The 20,976-nt window shown below is 43.9% G+C and overlaps 1 protein-coding gene across 1 annotated transcript in view; it reads right to left on the bottom strand.

The window, feature by feature from the left end:
* LOC128686099 (sodium-independent sulfate anion transporter) overlaps positions 1-20,976 on the bottom strand; it is a 175,275-nt gene that overhangs the window by 118,729 nt on the left and 35,570 nt on the right. The window contains exon 2 of the mRNA XM_070101339.1: positions 7,225-7,310. Coding sequence (XP_069957440.1) covers positions 7,225-7,310 — 86 coding nt within the window. The remainder of the gene's footprint in view (positions 1-7,224; positions 7,311-20,976) is intronic.

Here is a 20,976-nt window from a genome sequence, read left to right on the forward strand (position 1 = left end):
TGACATCACCTCGAGATGTCTGCTGACGTCACCTCACGATGTCTGCCTGACGTCACCTCGAGATGTCTGCTGACGTCACCTCGAGATGTCTGTTGACGTCACCCACGATGCTGCCCGACTTCATGACGTCACCTCGAGATGTCTGCTGATGTCACCTCGAGATGTCTGCCTGACGTCACCTCGAGATGTCTGCTGACGTCACCTCGAGATGTCTGCTGACGTCACCTCACGATGTCTGCTGACGTCACCTCACGATGTCTGCCTGACGTCACCTCGAGATGTCTGCTGACGTCACCTCGCGTCATCACGCCTGACATCACATGATGTCACATCGAGTGTTTCTAGTAATTATTTTAATATTGTCGAGAAGATTGAGAGAAAATATATGTCGTGTGTTAATTAATTCCTCTCAGTCAGTGTTCTCACATTTTAGTATGTCTTAGTCAGTTTTATGCACAGAAAAGTATCATTTGCTAGTTTAAGCCATGTTGTACCGCGGTGTGTTTTTAAAGTTTCCGTGTGTCCAGTGAGGTCTGAGCCAGACCTGAGTAGCACCACTGTGCTAAGTCACCCGTGTGACCAGTGTGTTTGACAGCTGTTATCAGACAGCCCTGAGCGTACGAGCCCTCTTGTACAGAAAGCTTTTATGCTCGTCACTCGTGATGTTCTGCAGAATCGTACCTGCTACGATTCCCATCGAGATTTGTTTCACTTCACCTCCAGACCGTCAGAGTGCAGTTATATGTAGAGAAGCAAGTCTGGGGACACTTAGACTAACCCCTGCTATAACTCCAACTGCCGAGAGAATGACACACTGTGTCAGCCTCGTGTCACAAGCTTCAGTGAGCAGCCTGCACAAAGAAGATGTCACTTTGACTGCTAGCTCTCTCACTGCAGTCTGGTGTATGATGTTACGACTCCCAGATGTATCGCTCAGTCGTCTCTGCCACGACTTGCTCCACAACTCGCTCCACGCTCGCCGGCAGTGACAGCCCAGCGACAGTACCAGTCAAGAAGTGTCCTCCTGAGTCGCTTGCCAGAAGTCCTGCCCAGTTGCCGAGTTTTGTCGACGCCTTACTCGAGGGCACCAGCATGTTGCGCCCCAGGTTGAGTGAAACCTGCAGCGACTCCTACGATGACTGCTTTACCGTTTCAGAGGAGACCGTAACCTGTTATGTCACAGCTCAGCCGCAGCGATGTCTCCCGTGTTGCAGTATCTGTCCAGACGCAGGAAGGCATGCAGTGATGCCCTTCGACGCTCACTGCCTTTGACCACGATGTTTAGCACACCCACATGTTTTTTTCTTCCCTCCCTGTAGGAAGTTTTTTTTCCATGTTCATATGTATATATATGTTTTTATTTTGTGTTCTGTGCCCCGTTCCTACGAGAGACTGAGTTTCTTTAACCACCAGTATTGTCGCGTTGGGACGACGCGCGGTAGGTGGCCGAGCGTATGTAGACAGCCTGTACTGTCTGCACAGACAGCCCATGCTGTCTGCCAGCTTAGTTCATATTTCGTGCCACTCAGGTGCTGCCATCTATAGGCCTTGCCACTTCAGTATGCCTAGACATGCCTCTGCCTCACTCTCACAGCGGCCTAGCAGCAAGACACAAGTACTCCCAGCTCTCTCTCGTGGGCATGGCCCTCCTGGGCCATGGGCACAACACAAGCCTGTGTACCCACCACGACATTAACAATAAAGTAAGAAGCCTCCGAAGACGTATCATTTTACTGCCTGCTACCAGATTACCAAATAACCTCGTTATAAATAAAATGATAAAATGGACTCAATAAAGCTTGTGCAAAATAAAACAAACTGGGACACAATTCACTGAAAAATAAAATGGCACAGAAAGAATAAAATATTATGCACAGAACAGAGCATATGAAACTGCACTCAAATAAACTGCAGTAATACTGCAAATAACAATTGCTAATCAAGATTATTGCACAACAATACTTAAAATTTCTGCAAGAAAAATTTTAATGACAACACAATGTTTGCACAAGAATTATTGCAAAATGAGTCAATGTGCAATAATAAAAAAATATTACACACACAAGAAAAGAAATATATCAAGGAATGAACTGAGTGAACACTAACTCCTAACTGCAACTTAAGCAACACTTAACAAACAAAAGAACAATTTGCTTTAAAAGAAGAACTTAAAAATTGCACTAAGAGTGAATTTGTTCAATGAAACATGAAAAATAATAGATGCTAAAACACAGGACAAAAAAAGTTTGAACACTTACAGTGATGCAGAACACAACACATCAACATAAACACAATACTAGAATTTTCTTGCAATGAAACTTGATGTGTGAAAACTTTGATAAAAATTAATTTTCTTGCTTGCACAAAGCAATGGCACTATTGTCTGTGGAAATAAGACAAATTAGACACTAGCTAAATGAAAAGAATAAGAACACAAGAATGTTCAACACACAGAGAACAAAACAAGAATACACAAATGCTGGGATGAAAAAAATATATATAACTGAGACAACACTGAGTTGTGATGCAGAATATAAGGTGATAAATTACTGAATTACTTCACTGGAATACTGAGAACACTAGGTGATTGTGAAGTGGAAACAGATTCTATACTGCTTATATGTTGCACACACACAACAAAGGAAAAACACTAGGTACTTACTTCAAGTATATAAAAGAAACACAACGCAACAGACATAAGATAATGCACGAAAATTAACACTGAATTAAGAAGATAAAAAAAATTATTGCAAACAGTATATAATAAACACTGAGTCTGATCGAGAGCCACTGAATGTCACTAAGAGAAAAAATCACTGGAAACACCAAAAAAAAAAAATGTCTCAACACTCGCAAATGTCTCTATGAAAAATATTATCGCTGTAATGACTTGGTGTAGAATGAGGTAGAAGGTGGTGGAGGTTGGAGGCTATTGTCTTGTGGCTGGCTATTGTCCTTACGTGATCGTAGAATTGCGCTTACATCGATGATAGACACACACAGGAGGCTTTCAACAGTGGCGCCAAACACACTCTAGCTCTTGACCCCCTATTTGGTCCTTAAAATATGGTGTTATAACCCCTTGTAGTGTACCAAAACACAGTGAGTGGTTGGGTGAATGGCTGAGTGAGGCATCTGAGGCCGCGTGGTGAGTGAGTGGGCTGAGCAGGGCTAAGACCGAGACCGCGTGGCGAGACACACGTGGTCAGTGGGCCTATGGGATGAACGGCATAAGCCTCACTGAAGACAACCACACTGGCGCGAAGATATTCTAAGCTGGCTGGCTTAAAATACACCCACGAAATACCACAACACCACAGGGATGAAAAAGAGCACTCAGAATGGCTTGGAGCTTGAAACACAAGCAATGAAGACTGTACTCACATGGCTTGCTTGAGTACTGGGGTAAGACACCTGGGTTAGTTGCTTGCTGGCTTATCTTAACCCTTCACACAGAATAGCTTTAAAACTTCTCACGATGAGCACAGCAGGGGTGGAAAGCTGGCTTGGCAGGCAAAAAAACTGGATGGAGTAGGCTAGGCTGGACTGACTCCCTCACCACAGACTGGTTGCTGGCTTATTTTGCAAACTCGGGTCAACCCCTCGGAAGTGATGCAAATAAGCAGATAAACACTAATAGTGAATAATGTAGTGGCTGGTAGAAGCTTGAGAGAGTAGCTGGCTTGAGGTAGCTGACTGGGGTAGGTCGAGCGTTACCCTGCTCGGCAGGCCTATTCACAAGATGTCGGCCAGCCCAGTAGAAATTTATCTCCAGAAATCGCTGTAATCGTCAGGATTACAGGCCCTCCGTTGCTGCCAATTGTCGTAGGGGTTCTTAAAAGGAGATATCGAGGGTTGAAGATAGACACACTTGTTGGATGGTAACGCTATATTGTTGGACTGTGGTAATGGGAGATGGAGCCCAGCCTTGCCATGTCACTGCATGGATGTCTATCTGCCGACTGAGGAGGCAGAGGTACAAACGTACACATGCACATCCCGTGACGTCACACAGTCACTCGGCCTAAGGGGTCTTCTATATAAACACATGGATGGTACTATATGCTATACAACACATATAAGGGGATTCAGCAACTATGCTGACAGTATGGTTTGTTTTCCTCCCACACTGTGATGATGCTGATTGGTAAATTTAGTGTATTAGAAAGAAAAATAGAGAAAAAATTAAGAAAAAAACACAAAAAAATCATCTCGCGGTCACGATTTTTTTACGTGGCGAGTCGTAAGAAACCATGTTTCAAATATCTATAACTTGCTTCAGAAATGTTGTATTACAATGAGATTTTCACCAAAATGTTGCCAGATTCTTAAACTATGTTGCTGTCAACAAAACTCGTTTTCCATTTTTTTCGAATTTTCATTCTCCGCAAAATAATTGGTTAACAGACTTAATGCTTCCCAGTACATGCGTTACAGATGCTCTTTCTTGTTACAGAAATTACAAATTAAATCTTTGAAATTAAAGTTTTAACTTTAATTATGAAGAAACTGAGAAAATTCTCAAATTTTCCTGACAAACACTGCTGTAGCATTCTTAAATTCATAATCTTCATTGATAAAACCTTTCACTGTTTTAATTTTTTTTAATCTTCAAAGTAGATAAACAGAAAATAAATCTGCAGCCACTAAGTCAGGAAAATAATTCTCATGTTCCTCTGCCATGCAGAGGAACTTGAGTCAAACTTACTCCCGAAGTTACAGTCTTTGGCCTTTAAATCTGCATGTAACTTATGCAAAGATTTGTCCTGGAGTTTCCCTCAATGATGAAGTGCCATCAGATGCTATGAAATTATTTTTGATATATATTGACCCTTTAGTCATCTGGATTTATTATTATTTAGTGACTATAATCATAATTCGTATTATGACACACAATGGGCTCACAAATATTTCCCAGATCATTATAATTTTTTTTTTGTGCTCAGAGAGAGATTAACAATGTTTTCTTCTGTTCATTGATTCCCAAATGAGAAAAGTTAGCTGTCAACAAACTAAGCCTCCATTCCAAAGACATTTTTGATGGAGGTGTAAGATTCTATCTTCACTTGAGACACCATGATGCTGTCTTGTCCTTAAAAGAAATCACGACCTTATAAAACAATTTCTCCCACAGTCATTTGATGTCACTGTTGTATTTTGGGGAATAATCAAAGACTATGGTCCATCACACTGGTTATATTCCGATGGAGTCCCAAAATAAACTAATATTACAGATACAGTAGAGCCCCACTTATACGGCAGGTTAGGTTCCAGGCTACCGCCGTAAAGCGGATATCTCCGTAAAGTGGAACACTTCCCCCTCCCCCTCCCCCCCCTTATACATGGATATAAATGCTAGACAACAAGTTTACACTAACATACATTAAGTCAGCAATAGAACTAGGCATTATAAAGCAATAAAAAACAAAATACACATAGTACACTCATTACATACCTTAAAATATTTGTAGTCTGAACAGTATAAGTGCAATAAAGAAAACAAAAGGATAAAGAAGAGGATTGAGGTTAGGATACAATTTTATTTAATAATTTTATACTAGATGTTTAAACAATGCAGTACAAAATAGAAAGTTATTTCATCTGCCAGATGGCACTTTGGATTAAACAGAGATTCATGCAGAACAATAATAGCTGGGTACTTTGATTCTGTGAGTACACATATACTTAGTGACCACTATATTAGGTACACCTGTACACCTGCTCGTTAATGCAGATGTCTAATCAGCTAATCAAGTGAAAGTGCCTAAGTGCCTTAAATCATACAGACATGGTCAAGTTACTCAGTTGGTCAGTTGCTTTTTAGAACAAACGTCAGAATGGGGAAGAAATGTGATCAAAGTAACTTTGTCTGCAGAAAGTTTTTCAGTGCCAGATGGGATGGTCTGAGTATCTCAGAAATTGTTGATCTGTGATTTTCATGCACAACAGTCTAGAGTTTACAGAGAATGGCGTGAAAATCACGAAACACCCATTGAGCAGCAGTTCTTTAGGAGAAAACGTGTTCTTAATGATGGAGGTCTGAGGAGAATAGCCAGACTGGTTCAAGGTGACAGAAAGGCGAAAGTAACTCATTACCTACCATTACAACAGTGGTATGAAGAAGAGCATTTCTGAATGCACAACATGTCGAACCTTAAAGTGGATGGAATACAGCAGCAGACCACACCGGGTTCCCATCCAGTCAGTTAGGCACAGAAAACTGAGGATACAGTGGGCACAGGTTCACCAAAACCAGACAGTTGAAGATTGCATAAACGTTCCCTGATTTAACGATTCTTGATTCCTGCGTATACCTTAGGGATGTGGTGGGACGTGAGAGTCACAGTATGAATATGGAGCCGATAAATCTGGAGCAGCTGCGTCATGCTATCATGTCAACATCGACCAGGATCTCTAAGCAACGTTTCCAGCACCTTCATGAATCCATGCCATGAAGAATACAGGCTGTTCTGGGGGCAAAGGGAGCTCTTCCCAGTGCCAGAAGTGTGTACCCAATAAAGTGGTCACATAGTGTAGTCTCTTTTCAAGAATACAGTACTAAGCATTCTTCTAAAAAACTTGTCTCTTTCAGCTGGGATGGTTTTCCAGACTGAATATTTAGTTTAAATTCTTGGTCATGTAATCTCCAGGCAGAACTACATGTGTTTCTCTAGGAAGATTTTACTGGACAACCTAAGGTGCTTCCTGGGTGTCTGGCTGAAGTATTTCAGGATGTGGTGACTCAACTAGCTCGTCAAAGTGCAGGAATGTAGTTCATTTGCTTGAGCAGCTACCATTTTTCTTTAATGTAAATCTCTTTTACGAGAAAATAATTCTTTTGTTGCTTCTCTGAGAACCAATCGAGTTACTCATGTACACTGACTTGACTGTGACCCAAATTCTGCCTCCAGAATTAAGAGTTAAGAGCTTTTGTGAGTGTTCCTTGGCATGCTCAAGAGATTAAGTACTAGCATGCCAATAACACAGATTCCTTCAGTATCAGTGTTCATAAAAGTTTAGATATCCTTCGTGAATAACAGAAGCAGCCACGAACTATTTCACCGCGTTATAACACGTTAATCCAGAAATCACGAAAAGCTCAGCTGATCACATTTGTTAACATGAGAGTGCAAAAGAGACGAAGAGAGAAAGAATAATAAATGTGAGGTATAAGGCAGCCTTTTACAAATAATCTCCATCATTAATGAGAATGAGAGTACTAACCTTGATGATGAAGGCGACTCCTGGAGGGCTGGAGGCAGCACCTTCCTTCTCATCCACCACAGTCCTGCCGTACACTGCATCATCTCCTGCAACAGAAACCTCCCTGGGATTTATCTGTCAAGAGAATCGTGAGAATTGTTCGTGGTGAAGGTCATAGTCATATGACTCACTCATTTACCTGTTGGTCATATGAGTGGTGGGGTGGTTGATGAGTGGTGGGGTGGTTGATGAGTGGTGGGGTGGTTGATGAGTGGTGGGGTGGTTGAAATGAGTCTTAGTGTGGTTATACCTTACCTTTTACCTTTGAAGACTTTCGAAAGTTGATCTACTCTCTCAGCCCGGCCATGGGCCAGGGTCATTTGGTGCTTGCCTTGTCAACCAGGCTGTTGCTGCTGGAGGCCCGCTGCCCCACATATCCATCACAGCCTGGTTGATCTGGCACCCGGTGAAGATACTTGTCCAGTTTCCTCTTGAAGGCTTCTACACTTGTTCCAGTCGTATTTCTGATATCTTCTGATAAGATGTTGAAAAGTCTGGGACCCCGGATGTTGATACAGTGTTCCCTTATTGTTCCCACCGCACCCCTGCTCCTCACTGGGTTTATTTTACACTTCCTCCCATATCTCTCACTCCAGTATGTTGTTATGGCAGTGTGCAGATTTGGGACCAGGCCCTCGAGTATTTTCCAGGTATATATTATCGTGTATCTGTCTCTCCTCCACTCCAATGAGTACATGTTCAAGACTTGCAGGCGTTTGCAGTAGTTTAGGTGCTTTACAGGCTCAACGTGAGCCGTAAACGATCTATTTATTTGTTCCAGCTCCCATATTTCTCCTGCCCTTAACGGGGCCGCCAGCACTGAGCAATATTCTAAGTGAGGGAGCACTAGTGATTTGAAGAGTCACCATCGGCATTATTTCCCTTGTTTTGAAAGCTCTCAATACCCATCCCGTCGTGATCTTTGTCTTGTTATGGTCTTGAAAAGAAAGGTCCGCTGACATAATTATTCCAGGTCTTTCACGTGTTCCTTACGTTCTGTTTGATGACCCTCTTGAGTTTTTGCATATACTGTTCCTTTTGAGCTCATAATTCTTTCCATACCTAAGCAGCTGGAGCTTATCACTATTGAACGTCATGTTGTTCTCCACTGCCCATTGAAAAGTCCTGTTTATGTCTTCCTGTACTTTTTCAGTGTCCTCTACCGTACTGACTTTCATGCTTATTTTAGTGTCATCTGCAAATGATGATACAAAAGTGTGCCGGGTGTTTTTATCTGTCTGCTATGAGGATGAGGAACAGCAGAGGTGCCAGGACAGTGCCTTGGAGTACTGGGCTTTTGCCCTCGCTGATGCTGGATCTTGCCCTGTTCACTACTACTTTTTGTATTCTGTGTTAGGAACCCGAAAATCCATCAGCCTACCTTCCCCGTAATGCCCATGGCCTTCATTTTGTGCGCTATCACTCCATGATCACATTTGTCAAAAGCCTTTACAAAATTTGTGTAAATCACATCTGCGTTTTGGTCGTCTTCCAACGCCTCCGTAATTCTGTCATAATGGTTCAGCAGCTGTGACAGACATGATCGTCCTGCTCTAAAACCATGCTGGTTCGGGTTATGCTGGTTATGCTGGTCCATGAAATTTGTAATATGCAGTCTCATCACTCTTTCGAAGAAGTTAGGGCTACTGGTCTGTAATTTTTAGTTAGTGCTCTACTACCTCCCTTATGTAAAGGAGCTATATCTGCTCTCTAAGGCCTCCGGTATTTCACCTAGATCTAAGCTCTTTCTCCAAAGAATACTGAGGGCTCGTGCTAGTGGTACTTTGCACTTCTTTATAAATAGATCATTCCATGAATCTGGTCCAGGTGCTGAGTGAGTGGGCATGCTTTCCATTTCTTTATCGAAATCTATGGGATTTGTGCTAATGTCAGTTAGTTGGTCTGTGCGGCCTTCTTCTGAAGTGAAAAATATTTCTGCATTTTCTTCCTTGCTATCATTTAGTGGGTTGCTGAACACCGACTGATACTGTTATTTTAGGATTTCACGTATTTCCTGTTCATCGTCAGTATACAAGTCTCCTCTCAGTAGTGGTCCAATTCTAAAGGTAGTTCTTAACTTGGATTTTGCAGAGGAATAGAAATATTTTGGGTTTCTTGCAATATCCTGTATGGCCCTTTGTTCCCTTTGTACTTCTGTGAAGTAAGACATGGTTGGTAGGAGTGGTGGGGTAGCTGATATGAATGGTGGGGTGGTTGAAATGAGTCGTAGGGTGGTTGATATGAGTGGTGTAGGTAGCCGATACGAGTGATGGGGTGGTTTATATGAGTGGTGGGGTAGACGATATGAGTGGTGGGGTGGTTGATATCAGTGGTAGGGCGGTTGATATGAATGATATGGTGGTTGATATTGGAAGTGAGTTAGTTGAAATGGGTAGTGAGGTGACAGATATAGGAGGTGGGATAATGAGTAACAACTACAAGTGGGTAATGTTACCAGGAAACGGATAACTAGATAGAAAGCTACAACACGTGGGTGACTAGTAGCTAAATAGCTGAAACAAGCGAGTGACTAGTGGCTGTACAGCTGCGACAAGCGGGGAAAACTAATAAGAAGCGGGAAAACATTGCAGAGGCTGCACTGAGAACGTTACAGCATCCCACGGATTAAATACTCAAGTAATCAGGCACAATAACAGTGATTTAAGGAGAGTCATGAACTGGTCTACCTTGGTGGTCAGCAACAACGTATGAGTGTATAGAAGTGGTCATCTACGGTAGTCAGCATGACTACTCAACAGATCCTGCGTGACGTCACAACAGAGACTTCTTGCGCGATGTCACAACAGATACTGCGTGACGTCACGCAGAATCTCTGTTGTGACGTCACGCAAGGTGTCTGTTGTCACGACATGCAGGATCTCTGTTGTGATGTTACACAGAACCTCTGTTGTGACATCACGACATGCAGGATCTGTTGTGATGCCACGCAGAATCTCTGTTGTGACATCACAATAGAGATCATGCATGTCGTGACAACAGACACCTTGCGTGACGTCACAACAGAGACATCTTGCGTGACGTCACAACAGAGATCCCGTGTGACGTCACAACGGAGATTCTGCATGGCGTCACAATAGATCCTGGGTGACGTTGTTACAACAGAGATCCTGCATATCACAACAGATCCTGGGTGACGCCACAACAGAGAACCTGCGTGACGCCACAACAGAGATCCTGCGTGACGTCATAACAGAATCCTGAATGACGTCATAAGAGAGATCCTGCATGACATTACAACAGATCCTGCATGACGTCATTACAGGGATCCTGCATGACATTACAACAGATCCTGCATGATGTCAAAACAGAGATCCTGCATGACGTCACAACAGAGGGATCCTGCATTCACAACATTCTCTACCCTACATTCATATCTTTCACTACACAACATTCACTACATCCATTACACAACATTTCCGACAGCCACAACATCTATTTCACATCTACAACATCCACTACTCCACACTTCATCCACAACATCTACTACATCAAGCTACAACTCGCACAACATCCGCTATATCCCATCCACAACATCCGCTACAGCACACTGCATCATTCACAACATCCGCAACAGCACACTACATCATCCACAACATCCGCTACAGCACAATACATCATCCACAACATCCACTACGGCACACTGCATCATCCCAACATCCGCTAAAGCATACTGCATCATCCATAACACCTGTTACAGCACACTGCTTCAGCCACAACATCCGCTACAGCACACTGCTTCATCCACAACACTCACAACAACTCATTCACAGAACGCATCAGCAACACTACACTTGGGATATTCACTACATCACATTCACTACACTTGGGATATTCACTACATCACATTCACTACACTTGGGATATTCACTACATCACATTCACTACACTTGGGATATTCACTACATCACATTCACTACACTTGGGATATTCACTACATCACATTCAATACACTGTGGGACCAGGAGCTATGACTCGACCCCTGCAACCACAAATAGGTGAGTACTCTCCCTCTCCCTCTCTCTCTCCTACCCTAGCTTCCCCCTCTTCGCTCTCACTCTCAGCCTCACTCTTGGCTTCCCCCTCACTTCCCTTTCATCCCTAGCCTTCTCCCTGTCACTCTCTCTCGCTCCCTCTCTCCCCCCTTTCAATCTTTCTCTCCTTCCATCTCTCTCATTCTCTCTCTCTCCCCCTCCCACTATCTTCCTCTCCACCTTCCATCTTACTTCCTTTCCTCCTCCTCTCCCCTGGCTTCTCACTCTTCACTCTCATCCCTAGCCTCTTCCCTCACCCCCCCCCCACACACACTGAAAATACATAAGCTTGTCTCTGGGGTAAAATACATAAGCTCCTCTCTGTTGTGAAAAAAAAAATGAGTAACCCAAGAGGGTGGAGAACCAGGGGTCTGGTGGACGAACCCGGGAGAGAAGAACCTGGAAGGGAAGATTGGGAGGTAGAGCTCAAAAAATGGAGGAAGAGTGGGGAAGGAAGCTATCTGAGCTTGGCAAGAAAATAGAGGAGAGGATAGCTGAAGAGAGCAGGAAGTGGGGACTACAAGTCTTAGCAGCAGAAGATAAGATAAAGTGCTTAGAGGAGGAACTAAAAAACCTGAAACAGATTAGAGAGACAGCACAGGCATGACATCAGGAACTTCTATACCAGTCACAGACAAGGGGACTGTAGGGATCCAGGAAAAGATGAGCACACTAAGATCAAATGAGAGACCTGAAGACAATAAAGGATCCTACAGACAACTGCTGTAGCAAGGAACAGCTGAGCTGGAAAGACAGTCCACTAAGCATAGGGGCTGCAGCAAGGGCAGGGATTGAAGGCAGGAATGTTTTGATGGAAGGAATTAAAACTCCTCAGAAGATACAAAGGGAGACGCAGTGGGAGGAGGAGAGGGAGAGGTCAGTGTTTGTCTATGGGCTCTGAGAAGTCAAAGGGGAAACCTACGATGAAAGAAACCAGGGGGAGAAGTAATCGAAGGTATCATGAAAGCAATAGGTGAGGGAGACATGACCCAGGTGACAAATTTTCAGAGAATTGGGTAGTTTGCGAGTGGAAGGAAATGGCCTGTCAAAGTAATTTTCAAGGCAGAATGAGCTCGAACCAGGATCCTGCAGGAGAAAGCACGACTGAGGGGCAATCCAGATTACCAGAGAGTGTACCTCGATCATGACAGAACACAAGAAGAATGGACGATACTGAGAGAAAAGGTGCAAACACGAAAGGAGGAACAAGATGCATTGATGAAGATGAGCAGAACCCAGACTCAGGTGGAAGGGCACACACATACTGTACAGAAACACCTGCAGAAGGACTCCAACCACAACAACCCCAAAGCAACTGAACAATCTAAACCAAAACCCACACACTGTTCCCTCTGCCCCCACCCTTACATCAGCTCCCTATGGGCACTCTGCCCTCACCCCCATCACAAACCCCACCCACACTGCAACCCCCCCATCATCCCCCTCCAGAGCTCCCACTCCCCCAACCCCAATATTCTCCCAGGACCACAGTGATAGATAAGCTGAAGGTGTGGTACATGAATGCAGATGGAATAACAAATTTGAGTGGCATGAAAGAATCAATGAGAAGTCCCCAGACATCATAGCAGTCACAGAAACAAAACTCACTGAGACAATAAAAGATGCAGTCTTCCCACTGGAATGTTAGATCCAGAAGGCACAGAGGGGGAGGAGGGGTTGCACTGCTCATAAAAACCGATGGGGTTTTGAGGAAATGGAAGGCATGGACGAGATTGGAGAAAGGGACTACACAGAAGGTATAATTCAGTCTGGGGAACATAAGGTAGGCATTGCAGTGATATATAACCCACCACAGAACTGCAGGAGGCCAAGAGAGGAATATGAAGAGAACAACAGAGTGATGGTGGACACACTGGCTGAGGTGGCACGAAGAGTTCAATCGTGCAGAGCAAAGTTACTGGTTATGGGTGACTTCAACCATAGGGAGATCGACTGGGAAAACCTGGAGCCTCACAGGGGTCCTGACACATGGAGAGCCAAGATGATGGAAGCAGTACTGGAAAACCTCATGCATCAACACGTCAGGGACACTACCAGAGAGAGAGGGGAGGATGAACCAGCAAGACTGCACCTTGTGTTCACCCTGAGCAGTTCAGACATTGAATACTTCACTTATGAGAGACCCATTGGAGCTAGCAATCATGTGGTTCTAACTTTCATTACACAGTAGAGTTACAAGTGGAAAGGATAACAGGAGTCGATTGGGAAAAGTCAAACCTTCCTATGGAAGGTTCAGTGGGACAGTGAACCGGTAGGAAAGTCGGTAAACGAAATGATGGAATATGTAACAACAAAATGCAAGGAGACAGAGGAAAGGTTTGTTCCCAAGGGCAACAGAATTAATGGGAAGACCAAAGCAAGTCCTTGGTTTACCGGAAGGTGTAGGGAGGCAAAAATTAAGTGCATTAGAGAATGGAAGAGGTACAGAAGGCAAAGGACCCAGGAAAATAAGGAGATCAGTCGAAGAGCCAGGAACGAGTATGCACAGATAAGGAGGGAGGCCCAGCGACAGTATGAAAACGACATTGCATCGAAAGTCAAGCCTGATCCAAAACTGCTGTATAGCCACATTAGGAGAAAGACAACAGCCAAAGGCCAGGTGATCAGGCTGAGGAAAGAAGGTGGGGAACTCACAAGAAACAATCAAGAGTTATGTGAGGAGCTCAACAAGAGATTTAAGTATTCACAGTGGAGACAGGAAGGACTCTGGGAAGACAGGACAGAGGGAGACACCAGCAGGGAATACACCAACAAGTGCTGGATGACATACACACAACTGAGGAGGAGGTGAAGAGGTTGCTAAGTGACCTTGATACCTCGAAGGCAATGGGACCGGACATCTCCCCATGGGTCCTTAGAGAGGGAGCAGAAGTGCTGTGTGTGCCACTAACCACAATCTTCAACACATCCCTTGAAACTGGGCAACTACCCGAGGTGTGGAAGACGACAAATGTAGTTCCCATTTTTAAAAAAAGAGGACAGAAAAGAGGAGCTAGACTACGGACCAGTGTCACTGACGTGTATAGTATGCAAAGTCATTGAGAAGAATACCAGGTTGGGAGTGCTGGAGCACCTGGAATAGAACAAAAGTATGACACCCAGCATGGTTTCATGGAAAGCAAATCCTGTGTCACAAACCTTCTGGAGTTTTATGATAAAGTAACAGAAGTAAGACACGAGAGAGAGGGGGGTGGGTTGATTGCATCTTCTTGGATTGCAAGAAGGCGTGTATAACGAGAAGGGCACTTCAGTTGATCAGAGAATACCTGACAGGGAGGCAAAAACGAGTCATGGTACGTGATGAGGTATCACAGTGGGCACCTGTGACGAGCGGGGTCCCACAGGGGTCGGTCCTAGGACCAGTGCTATTTTTGGTATATGTGAATAACATGATGGAAGGGATAGACTCAGAGGTTTCACTGTTCACAGATGATGTGAAGTTAATGAGGAGAATTAAATCAGATGAGGATCAGGCAGGTCTTCAAAGAGACCTGGACAGGCTGGACACATGGTCCAGCAACTGGCTTCTCGAATTCAACCCTGCCAAATGCAAAGTCATGAAGATCGGAGAAGGGCAAACAAGACTGAAGACAGAGTATAAGCTAGGTGGCCAGCGACTGCAAACCTCGCTCAAGGAGAAGGATCTTGGCGTGAGTTTAACACCGAGCACATCTCCGGAAGCACACACCAACCAGATAACCGCTGCAGCATATGGGTGTCTGGCAAACCTGAGATTAGCATTCCGATACCTAAGTAAGGAATCTTTCAAGGCACTGTACACCGTGTACGTCAGGCCCATACTGGAGTATGCAGCACCAGTTTGGAACCCGCACTGGGTCAAGCACGTTAAGAAATTAGAGAAAGTGCAAAGGTTTGCGACAAGACTAGTTCCAGAGCTAAGGGGAATGTCCTACGACGAAAGGTAAAGGGAAATCGGCCTGAAGACACTGGAGGACAGGAGGGTTAGGGAAGACATGATAACGACATACAAAATACTGCGTGGAATAGACAAGATGGACAGAGATAAGATGTTCCAGAGAGGGGACGCAAAAACAAGGGGTCACTCTTGGAAGTTGAAGACTCAGATGAGTCACGGGGATGTTAGGAGCATTTCTTCAGTCATATAGTGGTCAGGAAGTGGAACAGTCTGGCGAGTGATGTAGTGGAGGCAGGAAACATACATAGCTTTAAGACGAGGTATGATAAAGCTCATGGAGCAGGGAGAGAGGGCTTAGTAGCGTTCAGTGAAGAGGCGGGGCCAGGAGCTGAGTCTCGATCCCTGCAACTACAATTAAGTGAATACTTAGGATATCCACTACATCACATTCACTATACTTGGGGTATCCACTACATCACATTCACTACACTTGGCATATCTACTACATCACATGCACTACACTTGGGATATCCACTACATCACATGCACTACACTTGGGATATCCACTACATCACATTCACTACTAGACATCCAAAACATTCCGTCCACAACATTCACTACACCTTATAACAGCCACTATAACACAACCACGACAACATCCACATTACACCAACAACATGCACCTAAGAACCACCATACACACCAACACTGTGGTGATGATGGCAGTCATAATGCACCAGTACTATGAGGCTACTGGAGAAGAAATCAAAGCTTTTTCTTACAGGTGTAACTGAAGGAATATTTTTAATTAACGGAACAACACACATGTTTCACAAAGGGAAATAGTTCAAGATGATGTGCATGCATGATGGCACTCACCTGGGTATTGTATGATAATATTTTAGTTTCTACACAAGTTTTGGAGTGTTATGTTAAATCACAGGATGAACTTCAACTAAATTGGCTAATGCTCTTGTTAGCCTCTCGTGATTCACATTAAAAGAGTATGTTTGAAGCAGTGGGCGGTAGCCAAAAAGAATACAGAGGTATACAATGGGTCCAGGGACTGGACCCCAAAGTTATGATAGCTGAACTAGTTACTAAGGTAATAACTATTCACACGTCTACACCCGATTACAACTGCAATGAGCTATTAATGCAATATTTAGCTTTATTTACAGTAAGCAAAGTCAGGGTATTTTTCCAGAATGGTTTATAATATACTACTGTGGATAAAATACTTTGACATATCGTGAGAATTTCCGAGTGAGTTGTCTCTGAATTTATTAATTTTATCGCATTCCAGCACATAATGACGCAGGATGTGACAATAGTTCATTTGGTCTACATCTGGTGGTGGTTTAACCTGCCGAAGATACTTGTAACCCAGCCGGAGCCGGGCAGTAGTGACATCCAAGAGTCTGCTTATTTTTTGGGATGCATCATAGACTGGTATCTGCTCGTGCATGATAAAATGATGATAGATGGACTGACTGGTGTCGAATTTTAAGAGTGCAATCTACTCTCTCTTTGAAAGCATAAAATTTAGCCAATTCATCAGTTCTATCATGCATCTGAAGACCAATGTGACATGGAATCCACAGCATGTGCACTCTGACTCCACTGTCCACAATCTTACCATATCTATGTCTAGCTTCTGACACAAGCATGCCACAATTTATACTTAATGAGTCGAGGGCTTTTACAGATACAGAATCAGTTACAATTAGTGTCGACCTTCCATACATGGACACATTTAAGTGCAAGGAGTATGGCAAACAGTTCTGTTTAGAGGTTAGAGGCCCAGTTATTAATGCGTGCTCGAGTTTTTTTTTTTTTTTTTATAAAAGCATAATAGTATTTTAACCACTTCTAATAATAATATGTAGAATTTTAATGTTGACACAAAAATTCTGAAGCATTAATATTTATTTGTAATGTGTTTACAATCAAAAGTTATATAAATAACAAAAAAGGGCACAATACTGTGCGACTTTGTAAATGGTCCAAGTCAGACCGAAACGTCGTTGTAAGCTCCTCTCTTCTATGTGCGGGTTATTACCTGGAGTTTACCTGGAGAGAGTTCCGGGGGTCAACGCCCCCGGGGCCCGGTCTGTGACCAGGCCTCCTGGTGGATCAGAGCCTGATCAACCAGGCTGTTGCTGCTGGCTGCACGCAAACCAACGTACGAGCCACAGCCCGGCTGGTCAGGAACCGACTTTAGGTGCTTGTCCAGTGCCAGCTTGAAGACTGCCAGGGGTCTGTTGGTAATCTCCCTTATGTGTGCTGGGAGGCAGTTGAACAGTCTCGGGCCCCTGACACTTATTGTATGGTCTCTTAACGTGCTAGTGACACCCCTGCTTTTCATTGGGGGGATGTTGCATCGTCTGCCGAGTCTTTTGCTTTCGTAGTGAGTGATTTTCGTGTGCAAGTTCGGTACTAGTCCCTCTAGGATTTTCCAGGTGTATATAATCATGTATCTCTCCCTCCAGCATTCCAGCGAATACAGGTTTAGGAACCTCAAGCGCTCCCAGTAGTTGAGGTGTTTTATCTCCGTTATGAGCGCCGTGAAGGTTCTCTGTACATTTTCTAGGTCAGCAATTTCACCTGCCTTGAAAGGTGCTGTTAGTGTGCAGCAATACTCCAGCCTAGATAGAACAAGTGACCTGAAGAGTGTCATCATGGGCTTGGCCTCCCTAGTTTTGAAGGTTCTCATTATCCATCCTGTCATTTTTCTAGCAGATGCGATTGATACAATGTTATGGTCCTTGAAGGTGAGATCCTCCGACATGATCACTCCCAGGTCTTTGACGTTGGTGTTTCGCTCTATTTTGTGGCCAGAATTTGTTTTGTACTCTGATGAAGATTTAATTTCCTCGTGTTTACCATATCTGAGTAATTGGAATTTCTCATTGTTGAACTTCATATTGTTTTCTGCAGCCCACTGAAAGATTTGGTTGATGTCCGCCTGGAGCTTTGCAGTGTCTGCAATGGAAGACACTGTCATGCAGATTCGGGTGTCATCTGCAAAGGAAGACACGGTACTGTGGCTGACAGCCTTGTCTATGTCGGATATGAGGATGAGGAACAAGATGGGAGCGAGTACTGTGCCTTGTGGAACAGAGCTTTTCACCGTAGCTGCCTCGGACTTTACTCTGTTGACGACTACTCTCTGTGTTCTGTTAGTGAGGAAATTATAGATCCATCGACCGACTTTTCCTGTTATTCCTTTAGCACGCATTTTGTGCGCTATTACGCCATGGTCACACTTGTCGAAGGCTTTTGCAAAGTCTGTATATATTACATCTGCATTCTTTTTATCTTCTAGTGCATTTAGGACCTTGTCGTAGTGATCCAATAGTTGAGACAGACAGGAGCGACCTGTTCTAAACCCATGTTGCCCTGGGTTGTGTAAATGATGGGTTTCTAGATGGGTGGTGATCTTGCTTCTTAGGACCCTTTCAAAGATTTTTGTGATATGGGATGTTAGTGCTATCGGTCTGTAGTTCTTTGCTGTTGCTTTACTGCCCCCTTTGTGGAGTGGGGCTATGTCTGTTGTTTTTAGTAACTGTGGGACGACCCCCGTGTCCATGCTCCCTCTCCATAGGATGGAAAAGGCTCGTGATAGGGGCTTCTTGCAGTTCTTGATGAACACAGAGTTCCATGAGTCTGGCCCTGGGGCAGAGTGCATGGGCATGTCATTTATCGCCTGTTCGAAGTCATTTGGCGTCAGGATAACATCGGATAGGCTTGTGTTAACCAAATTTTGTGGCTCTCTCATAAAAAATTCATTTTGATCTTCGACTCTCAGTCTGGTTAGCGGCTTGCTAAAAACTGAGTCATATTGGGACTTGAGTAGCTCACTCATTTCCTTGCTGTCATCTGTGTAGGACCCATCTTGTTTAAGTAGGGGCCCAATACTGGATGTTGTTCTCGACTTTGATTTGGCATAGGAGAAGAAATACTTTGGGTTTCTTTCGATTTCATTTATGGCTTTTAGTTCTTCCCGCGATTCCTGACTCCTATAAGATTCCTTTAGCTTGAGTTCGATGCTTGCTATTTCTCTGACCAGTGTCTCCCTACGCATTTCAGATATATTGACCTCTTTTAGCCGCTCTGTTATTCTTTTCCGTCGCCTGTAAAGGGAGCGCCTGTCTCTTTCTATTTTACATCTACTCCTCCTTTTTCTTAGAGGAATAAGCCTTGTGCATACATCGAGTGCCACCAAGTTAATCTGTTCTAGGCATTCGTTGGGGTCTGTGTTGCTTAGTATATCTTCCCAGCTTATATCGGTTAGGACTTGGTTTACTTGGTCCCACTTTATGTTTTTGTTATTGAAGTTGAATTTGGTGAATTCTCCCTCGTGACTAGTCTCATTATGTCGGTCTGGGGCTCCACGCATACATGTCTGAACCTCAATTATGTTGTGATCCGAGTATATTGTTTTTGATATGGTGACATTTCTTATCAGATCATCATTGTTAGTGAAGATGAGGTCTAGTGTATTCTCCAGTCTAGTAGGCTCTATTATTTGCTGGTTTAAATTGAATTTTGTGCAGAGATTTAAAAGCTCGTGTGAGTGTGAGTTTTCATCAGAGCTGCCTCCTGGTGTTATTACTGCAACAATATTATTTGCTATATTCCTCCATTTTAGGTGCCTTAAGTTGAAATCCCCCAGGAGCAAGATGTTGGGTGCAGGAGCTGGAAGATTTTCCAGACAGTGGTCAATTTTTAACAGCTGTTCCTGGAATTGCTCGGATGTTGCATCCGGAGGCTTGTAGACTACCACAATGACTAGGTTTTGGTTCTCGACCTTTACTGCTAAAACTTCCACTCCATCATTTGAGGCATTTAGCAGTTCTGTGCAAACAAGTGACTCTGCAATGTACAGGCCAACCCCCGTTTTTTGCCTGTTCACTCTGTCACATCTGTATAGGTTGTAACCTGGTATCCGTATTTCGTTGTCCAAGTGATCCTTTATGTGGGTCTCAGTGAAAGCCGCGAACATTGCCTTTGCCTCTGCAAGCAGTCCACGGATAAAAGGTATTTTGTTATTTGTTGCTGGCTTTAGACCCTGTATATTTGCAAAGAAGAATGCCATCGGACTGGTGGTATTGTTGGTACTGGGGGAGGATTTTTTCTCCGGCATTAGTATCTGTATCTGTTGGTTTTGGAGTGGAGGCCATCGACTGTGGTTCCACTCCAGGAATGACTGGATTTGGTGTACGATTTCTGCCATTTCCTGCCAGTTTTTTTTCCTTCCTGGCACTAAAAAACCTCTCCCTCTTGAGTGGCTGTGGCTACCCAGGTTTTCCCATGGCCTGGATGTTTTGTATCTTTTTGTCCCCTTTAGATGGTATGCCTGGCAATTTAAGTTATAGCACAGTCTTTCCTGTACTGAAGAGGTACACATTTCAGGGTGAAAAAGCTTGCAGGAAGGGAGTTTGCATTTTCCTGTTGTCATATGGGCATGGCATTTTCTAGGGTGGTCATAGTTGCACGTCCCGTCTGTTTTTCCAGATTTTCCATGCCAGCAGATACCAAGTGCATAGTATGTGCACAGGCTTGGTTTCCGTTTGCCTTGGGTTTCTGTGACTTTATTCCCTGTTGGTGCATGTTTCCCTGTCTTATTCCTATCCTCCCTAGCACCAACAATAGAGCTCCCACCAGTTGTTTTTGGTAATATATCCTCACTATAGCTAGTGGAGTCCTCTTGTTTGCTATTTCCTGTGGTATTTCTAGTTTGCAATATTGGTTTTATCT

The sequence above is a fragment of the Cherax quadricarinatus genome, chromosome 76 (assembly GCF_038502225.1).
Source record: "Cherax quadricarinatus isolate ZL_2023a chromosome 76, ASM3850222v1, whole genome shotgun sequence".
Classification (NCBI taxonomy): domain Eukaryota; kingdom Metazoa; phylum Arthropoda; class Malacostraca; order Decapoda; family Parastacidae; genus Cherax; species Cherax quadricarinatus.